We start from the raw sequence: 8,729 nt of genomic DNA, 5'->3' as shown, positions 1-8,729 counted from the left end.
AAATGAGAAGAAAACAAAGAAGATTAGGGTTTAGTTTCAAGGTTCAGTGTCCATGGGAGATGAAGCAAATAAACAGTTTTTGTTTTGTTTGCTTTTCTGTTTTGGTAGGGTGTCGAGCGAGAGAGTTTTTTTTTTTCTTGGCTTTTCAGATGTGGAAACTAACTTAGAGGATGGGGAAGGGCATATTGGGTATAAAAAGCCCATTCGGCACAAAGTGTATAAAAATCTAATAATCTTTCACATTAACATATGTTTCTTGAAATTAGAAAAATTGGAGTTTAAAATCTCTATTATTTTGGGATTAGCAACTCAAAACATAATTTTCCCTTTTTTTTTTCCCTTTATTTTATTTTTTTCTTTTTTATTTCTAATACTTTGACAAGACAAATGAGCTCATCATTATTATTGTTAAAAAAAAAAAAAAAAACTTTGGCACATGGCAATCACCATACCACATGATTTTTCTTTTTTCTTTTTCCTCTCCCCTATAATGTATCCATTTTCTTTTTGTTTTGTTTTATAAATATGTTGGCTTGATGAAATCTTTTTAATTTCAATTTTTTTTTAATATTTCATCTTTTTATATTTATTGATTTTAATTATTTATGGATATTTTAAACATAAAATAATAATATATAATAAATAAATAATGAAAATAAATTTAATATAAAAATAAATGCATGTGAACAAATTTAGATATTTAGGATATAAGATTTTCTATATTTTTGTTAAATAAAATATTTATTTATTTTATAACTCTTATTATATTGTTATATTATTTTATTGTTTGCATATTTTTTAAATTTTAATTTTTTATATGAAAATCACAATTAATGATTATAATTTTAGCTTTTGCTTATGAATTTAACTTGATCACGGTTTTAATTTTTTTTTCTTGGCTAAAATTTTTAATATTTTAATTAAAGAAAACATAAACTCGGTTATTATTCTAACATTTTGCTTTATTAAAATTTTTAATTTTTATTTATATAAAATAAAAAATAAAACATATTTTTCATTAAAAAAAATTGTATTTAATCATTTATATTAATTTTTCATAATTTATTAAAAATTAAATTTTTGTACATTGAAATTGTGCATTGATCAACACAACCATAAGAAAAAAGACACCCTTTTTTTGTGAAAAAAAAAACATCACTAAAGTGTGTTAAAAGTAACATACAATGGTAGCATCTTTTCCAAAAGTTGTGTTTATCAATACTTTTCATAAAATAATAATACCCTCTCTTCCAAAAGTTGTGTTTATGAATACGGAACTTTTGTATGCAAAAATTTTAAGAACCACAGCCAAGTTTATCCACTTTAATTAAAAATATTAAACATTTTAACTAAGAAAAAAAAAAGTTAAAATTACAATTAAGTAAGAATCATAAGCAAAAAGTTAAAAGCCATAATAATTTATTCTAATTTTCACATGAAAATTTTAAAATTTTAAAAAGATAAACAATAAAATAATATGACAAATATATTTTTATTTAAATAAGATTTATCAAAAAAATAAATATTTTATTTAACATGAATATATAAAATATTATCTTCTAAACCTCTAAATTTGTTTAGTATCTATTTATTTTTGTAATATTTTTTTCTCATTAATGGTTTATCATATATTATTATTATTATTATTATTATTATTATTATTATTATTATTATTATTAATTTATCTCTAATGTTTATAAATAATTGAAATCAATAAATATGAAAAGATGAAAAAGTAAAAAAAAAAATGAAATTAAAAAGATTTTATAACAATGTGTAACTAACATATTAAAAACAATGTGCATTATTTTATAGGTAAAATGAAGAAGAAGAAAAAAATAATGTGACATATTGATTAGCCATGTGTCAATTTGATAAAGCATCATAAAGTTATCTTCACTTGGGTTAAATAAGAAAACAAAAAACAAAAAATAAAACAAATAGATTAGTTGGACAGAAAGAAAAGACTTGAGGGGACAATGTTGGAATTTTAGGGCCTGTTTGGTTGCTGTTTTTGAAAACTATTCTAAAAATAGTTTTTAAGAATAGTTTTTTGTATTTTCATAAAATATATATATATATTTGGGAATAATTCTAGAAAACAATTTTTTTTTAAAAAAAAAATGTTTGGTTGAGTTAATAAAAATGTTTATTTTAGAATAAGTAAAACAAAAAACATGTTTTACAGTTATTTTTTTTAATTAATGAAGTGTTTTCTTCCTTTAACTTGATATTATAAATATATAAATAATTTTCATATGCACAATTCATTTAAATTAAAAAAATTATTTCATTTTGAAATTTTTACACCAGTTATAATTTTCTTAAACAAATGATGACTTTGTAATTATTTGTAAGTATATTAATTTCAATAATTTAAGGAAGAAGAAAGAGTTTGCAGTGAGGGTGTGGTGGTTGGGTGGAGCTCATCTTTGTGGAAACATAAAAAATAGCTAAGAAAATACAAAATGAAAAAAGAGAAAAGGCGAAAAACAATATATTCTTTGAACAGTAAAAAACAATGAAAACATCTTTTTATTGTTCTCAAAAAAATGATTTTTGAAAACACGAAAAACACAAAAAAAAAAAAAAAAAACAAACAAAAACACACCCCCTTCCCCAAACAAGTTTTTTGTATTTTTTGTTTTCAAGAATAGAAAGCATTTATTAAAAACATGAACCAAATAGGCCTTTAGTGATGTTACTATTTGAGTACATGCTTCTTGAGTTATTTTATAAAAGTTCTTAACAAATCTATATTTTTTTAATGACCCACCTTTACATGATTCACCATTTTAAGGAATAATTAAATAACTCATTAAAATGCATGTATTTTAAATTATTTTAAAATAAATGAAGATGATAGTAATTAAAAATTTTGAGGTATCTTTTTTCATATATTTTCATATTAGTGAATTAAAACCCACTTTTCCCTTTATTTTTTGTGATCATTCGATTTTGTCTTACAAAGGCCTTAAATAATTTGAAGTGAGTTCTAATAATTAGATGTTGGTATGAACATTTTTCAAAATTATTATTTGAGATTTGTGATCTTGTTTACATATTCAAATATAAGTTAAATTATTTTTATAATGGGAAATTTTTTTAGGGAAAAACTATCTTTAATGGAATGAAATTACTTATATTAAATTAATATTATTTTTTTCTTAGTAGCATTCTTTTTTAGAAATTAACAACTTTAGTAATTAAAATCTTGATAATTATACTCTAAAATATAGTTAGGCTCTCTCATTTAAAAAAATTTAATAATGATCTTTCACTAAATAAATTAAAAATTCATTTGACAATGATTTTAGCAAACGTTTTTAACTTAAAAAATGTTTTTTTTTTTTTAAACTAGGTGATTGACAAAATTTAGAAAATACTCTAAAAAAATCTAAAAAACTCACTTACGCTAGTGTTGGAAAATTATTTATAGTGTTCTCCTAAAAAAACACTTCGATGATTCTCCTCAAAACAAATGATTAGTTAAATTACATGTATCTCAACCTAAAATAGTTAAATTACAAAAATCACTTCTCTAATTTCACATGTATCTCAACTTACCTTTTTAAGTTATTATATTATGAATTTTTTTTATAAGAAATAAATGGGAATAATTAATTAGAGAAGCACAATTAATTGAAAGTGTGTGGAGACTCCGAAAGGATTGGGTTTGGCCTTTGAAATTCAAATCCGATTATTCTGGCATTTTGAATTATCCACAAAAAATGCAAAAAAAAAAAAAAGTTGACTAATATCATCAAAATGAGCATTGTGAATCCACGTAATCAATTTTCCAATGACAACTAATCAAACCATTTGATCTCAAATTTGACAAAAACTACATTAAATTCCTCAAAACCCCTTTGATAGTTTCTAGGGTTTCCTCCTTGTTTCTTTGAGTAATGTCAAGAAAGCCAGATGAAATGACAGAAGAGATCTCAAAGGTTGAAGAAGGTCTGGGCAATGCCTATAAGGCCAAAGCTATCGACGAGGTTTACTTGTGTACTTCACCTGCGGTTGTAACTATCACACAAAAGGTCAGTCATTAAAAATTGTTTTTTTATTTTCATTTGTATTGGATTAATTTGATGATATAGAGGAAATGGGTTGGTGATGAGAATGTGGAAATAGGTGATAGCAGAAGTGATAGGGACGTATTTTGTGGTATTTGCGGGATGTGGATCAGTGGCAGTGAATGGGATATATGGGTCAGTGACATTCCCAGGAGTAGCAGCCACATGGGGTTTGATAGTGCTGGTGATGATCTACGCTCTCGGTCATATTTCTGGTGCTCATTTCAATCCCGCCGTCACCATTACTTTTGCCGTTCTCCGACGTTTCCCATACTGGCAGGTCACTTCTCATCTTATATTTTCACTATTTCATTTTGTTATTTTTAACAAAAAGTGATTGTTGGAGGATGTGTTTCAATTACAGTTCTTTAGAAAAAAAAAAAAACATGTTTTGCATAAAATTATTTTTTTGTTTTTAAAAATAAAAAGTATGAAATTATATTTTAATTGTTATCCGATATTTTCATTTGTTTTGTTTTGTTTTGAATTATTTTAAATATATATATAAAAGAAATAAGCTAAAAAAATATTTCAAGTTTCCAAATATAATTTTATTTAGGAAACTTAATAAAACCATTTTTAAAAACACTTCCCAAATACAATCTCTTCGAAAGTAGTGTTTGAAAATTATTTTCAAAGCATCTTCCAAAACCTAAAATGTTATTAATATGCTTTTTATTGTTTAAAATATGTTTTAAAAATAATTTTTATATGTAGTACTTTATTTTTAATCATTTTTTTCATATTTGTATGATTATTTTTTTAAAACAACCATAAAAAATAACTAAAAAAAAAAAATTGTTATCTATTTTCTAGTTGTCAACTTAATCTTCTATATTTTTTTAAAAAAACAAAACAAAAAAATATTTTCAAAAATATTTTCCAAACAAAGAAAAAGGAAAAAAAAAAAAAAGAAGAAATTACACCCTTTTAAGAATCATTTTCAAAAACCAACAAAAAAAAAAAAGTGTTTTAAATTAGTTTTCAAATTACTTCATGTAAATCAAATATTATGAATTAAAAAGCATAATTTACATTTACTCATAGTTTGGTGGGTTTGTTCTAGATTTGGCACTTGCATAACTTAGTACATGTTGTAGGTTCCATTGTACATTATAGGTCAATTAATGGGATCAATTCTAGCAAGTGGGACATTATCATTCATGTTCAATATAGATCGTGAAGCTTATTTTGGAACTGTTCCTGCCGGATCTCATGGCCAGTCTTTAGTCCTTGAAATCATCATCACCTTCCTACTCATGTTCGTCATCTCCGGCGTTGCCACCGATAGTAGAGCGGTATCCAACACACTCGCTTCTTTCTATATACATTGTTAATCTATTATCTAACAACTTAAGTTTTGAAGGTTCTAGTCTTTTTTTTCTTTTTTATGCAGACCGGAGAGTTGGCTGGGATTGCGGTTGGAATGACTATAATGTTGAATGTCTTTGTTGCTGGGTAAATCTACACTTAACTGGAATATTTTTTTTTTCCATTTTCTATTAAATAATTCTTGAAAAATTTTGATCTTCAAATTTAAAATATGTGGCTAACACATTTGAAATTTTGTTTTTGAAAAATATTGAAGGCCTGTATCAGGAGCATCAATGAACCCAGCAAGAAGCATTGGACCAGCTTTGGTGAAGCATGTTTATAAAGGACTGTGGGTGTATGTAATTGGCCCAATTATTGGAGCCATTGCAGGGGGGCTTACATATAATTTAATCAGATTTACTGAGAAGCCTCTTAGTGAGTTAACCAAGACTAGCTCCTTGCTCAGGACCATCTCCAAGAGTGTCCCTAGTACTTCCACTTAATTCTTCATGGATGATCATGTAATTTCTCTCTCTTTTTTTTTCCTTTTTTTAGATGCCACTTTTTTTCCCCACTAGCCATTTAAGTGTAAAGTAACATTTTTTATTTTATCAGTAAAAATTAGTTTTCAAAAATGATTGATCAGTGAAGACCAATCTAATATTGGGTCATGGAATTTTTTTTTTTTTTTTCATGTACATGGAGAATCAAAATTCTACCACGATCAAAAGGAAATTATTGAAATTACTAAAAAAAATATCATGAAATAAAGATTTGGATTCTAATATGAATGGTAGTAATATTATTAGATATGATTGTTTGAGTAACATGCTAATGTTAATTTTATGTTTGAAACATGCTAATGTTTTAGAAATAAAATATTTTAGAAAAATTAAGAAAATAAGAGAATTTAATTTTCTTTGTAATATGTGAATATGTGAATATTTTCTTTGAAACATGACATAAAATATTTATGGACCTCGCATTTTGGCTCATGCGTTTCCCACTTGATGGCGAGCTCGATTTTGATTCAAAAAATGATTTTATTTATTAGAAAATGACATGGAGTCGCCACTTATTTTTGTTTTATTTTAAAATGGTAAATAAAATAAGAAAGAAAACCATTAGTGTGACTCCTTATTTTAGAAAAGGTGATCTACGAAAAACTGGATCGGGTTCGAGGGTCTGGTTACTTATCGAAATGGTACGACAAAAACCGTAGCACCCCTCTAAGTCCCTAAGTCGGGTCTCTACTAATAAAATTGAAGCAATCGTGGCAATGGATGAGTAAATCAATGAATACCCAGAATAAATCATGCACATGTGAGAATTGGGACATGCATAGACAACGATTAGAGGGAAAATGGGTACATACCTGGGCGACGAGCCACCATGCGCTATCAATAGAGAGGGTTAGTGCACAATTTAGGAATAATCTCATGCGTGTTAGAGAGTAGGATAAATCAATCACGTATGATAATCAAATCAAACAATCAATCAATCAATCATAAAGTCACCCATGCTGGGCCCCCACCAAAGCTTGTTTATTTTGCATGACTTAATGTCACATATTTCATTATTTTGGAATTATGAAAAATTTATTCATGCTTATTGAAATCAAGAGGAGCAGAAAATCATTTGAAAACTAGAGCGGAATTAAAACTATTTGAGAGAAAATTGGATTTTTGAAATTTATTTGAAAAAATGGGGATCTCGAAGATTACTGGGAAAATTGGAATTTTAGAGATTGGAGATTTGAATTTAAAGATTGAAAACTTAAGAATTTATTTAGAGATGAGATCTTTGGTATATGAATAACTGAATAAATAAATGGATGGAATAACATTAATAACGAGAATAATCATTAAACAACGGTATATGAACGGTGGAGCTTTTGAGATTGGAAATTAGATTTGGAAGTCGGGTTCTGAAGAATTACACTTTTAACGATTAGAATAAATAAATAAATATGGAATTATAATGCTAAATAACGGAAATAATATTTTAAACGAATAGAAAATGAGTAGTGAAATTTTTGAGATTGAAAATTAAATTAGGACGTTGGATTTTTTAAGAATTGGACCTTAAATAAATAAATAAATATGGGATAATAATTCTAATTAACGAAAATAACATTTAGACGAATAAGTGGAATTTTTAGGATTGAACATTAAATTAGGACATGGGACTTTTGAAGGATTGGGCTTTAAATAAATAAATATGGGATAATAATTCTAATTAACGAAAAATAACGTTTAGACGAATAGTAGAATTTTTAGGAATGAACATTAAATTGGGACGTTGGATTTTTGAAGGATTGGACTTTAAATGAATAAATAAATATGGGATAATAATTCTAATTAACGAAAAATAACATTTAGATGAATAGTGGAATTTTTAGGACTGAACATTAAATTGAGACATGGGATTTTTGAAGGATTAGACTTTAAATAAATATATATGTATGAGATAATAATTCTACTTGACGAAAATAACATTTAGACAAAAAGTGAAATTTTTAAGATTGAAAATAAAATTGGGACATAGGATTTTTGAAGGATTAGACTTTAAATAAATATATATATGTATGAGATAATAATTCTAATTGACAAAAATAACATTTAGACGAATAGTGGAATTTTTAGGATTGAAAATTAAATTAGGACATGAGATTTTTGAAGGATTAGACTTTAAATAAATAGATAAGTATGAGATAATAATTCTAATTGACGAAAATAAAATTTAGACGAATAGTGGAATTTTTAGGATTGAAAATTAAATTAGGACATGTGATTTTTTAAGGATTAGACTTTAAATAAATAAATAAATATGGGATAATAATTTTAATTAACGAAAAATAACTTTTAGACGAATAAGTGGAATTTTTAGGATTGAACATTAAATTAGGACATGAGATTTTTGAAGGATTGGGCTTTAAATAAATAAATATGGGATAATAATTCTAATTAACGAAAAATAACGTTTAGATGAATAGTGGAATTTTTAGGATTGAACATTAAATTGGGACGTGGGATTTTTGAAGGATTAGACTTTAAATAAATAGATATGTATGATATAATAATTCTAATTGACGAAAATAACATTTAGACGAATAGTGGAATTTTTAGGATTGTAATTAAATTAAGACATGGGATTTTTGAAGGATTAGACTTTAAATAAATAGATAAGTATGAGATAATAATTCTAATTGATGAAAATAACATTTAAACGAATTGTAAAATTTTTAGGATTGAAAAATTAAATTAGGACATGGGATTTTTGAAGGATTAAACTTTAAATAAATAGATATATATGAGATAATAATTCTAATTGATG

General features: G+C 25.4%; 1 protein-coding gene across 1 annotated transcript; it reads left to right on the top strand.

The window, feature by feature from the left end:
* The first annotated feature begins 3,870 nt into the window (after nucleotides 1-3,870).
* Nucleotides 3,871-5,958, top strand: LOC117931354 (probable aquaporin NIP-type). Its single transcript, XM_034852314.1, has 5 exons — nucleotides 3,871-4,043; nucleotides 4,138-4,359; nucleotides 5,180-5,377; nucleotides 5,476-5,537; nucleotides 5,668-5,958. The coding sequence occupies exons 1-5, from the start codon at nucleotides 3,909-3,911 to the stop codon at nucleotides 5,894-5,896; spliced, it is 846 nt and encodes a 281-aa protein (XP_034708205.1). The 5' UTR covers nucleotides 3,871-3,908; the 3' UTR covers nucleotides 5,897-5,958.
* The last annotated feature ends 2,771 nt before the right edge of the window (nucleotides 5,959-8,729 follow it).

Source organism: Vitis riparia, chromosome 14 (assembly GCF_004353265.1).
Source record: "Vitis riparia cultivar Riparia Gloire de Montpellier isolate 1030 chromosome 14, EGFV_Vit.rip_1.0, whole genome shotgun sequence".
NCBI classification, from domain to species: Eukaryota; Viridiplantae; Streptophyta; class Magnoliopsida; order Vitales; family Vitaceae; genus Vitis; species Vitis riparia.
Note: the sequence above shows the minus strand (reverse complement) of the source record. Positions and strands in the feature narration are given on the sequence as shown.

Coding starts and splice junctions, on each gene's coding strand:
- LOC117931354 (XM_034852314.1), top strand. CDS start 3,909: ATGTCAAGAAAGCCAGATGAAATGACAGAAGAGATCTCAAAGGTTGAA. Junction 4,360..5,179: donor GACGTTTCCCATACTGGCAG/GTCACTTCTCAT, acceptor TACATGTTGTAG/GTTCCATTGTACATTATAGG. Junction 5,378..5,475: donor TTGCCACCGATAGTAGAGCG/GTATCCAACACA, acceptor TTTTTTATGCAG/ACCGGAGAGTTGGCTGGGAT.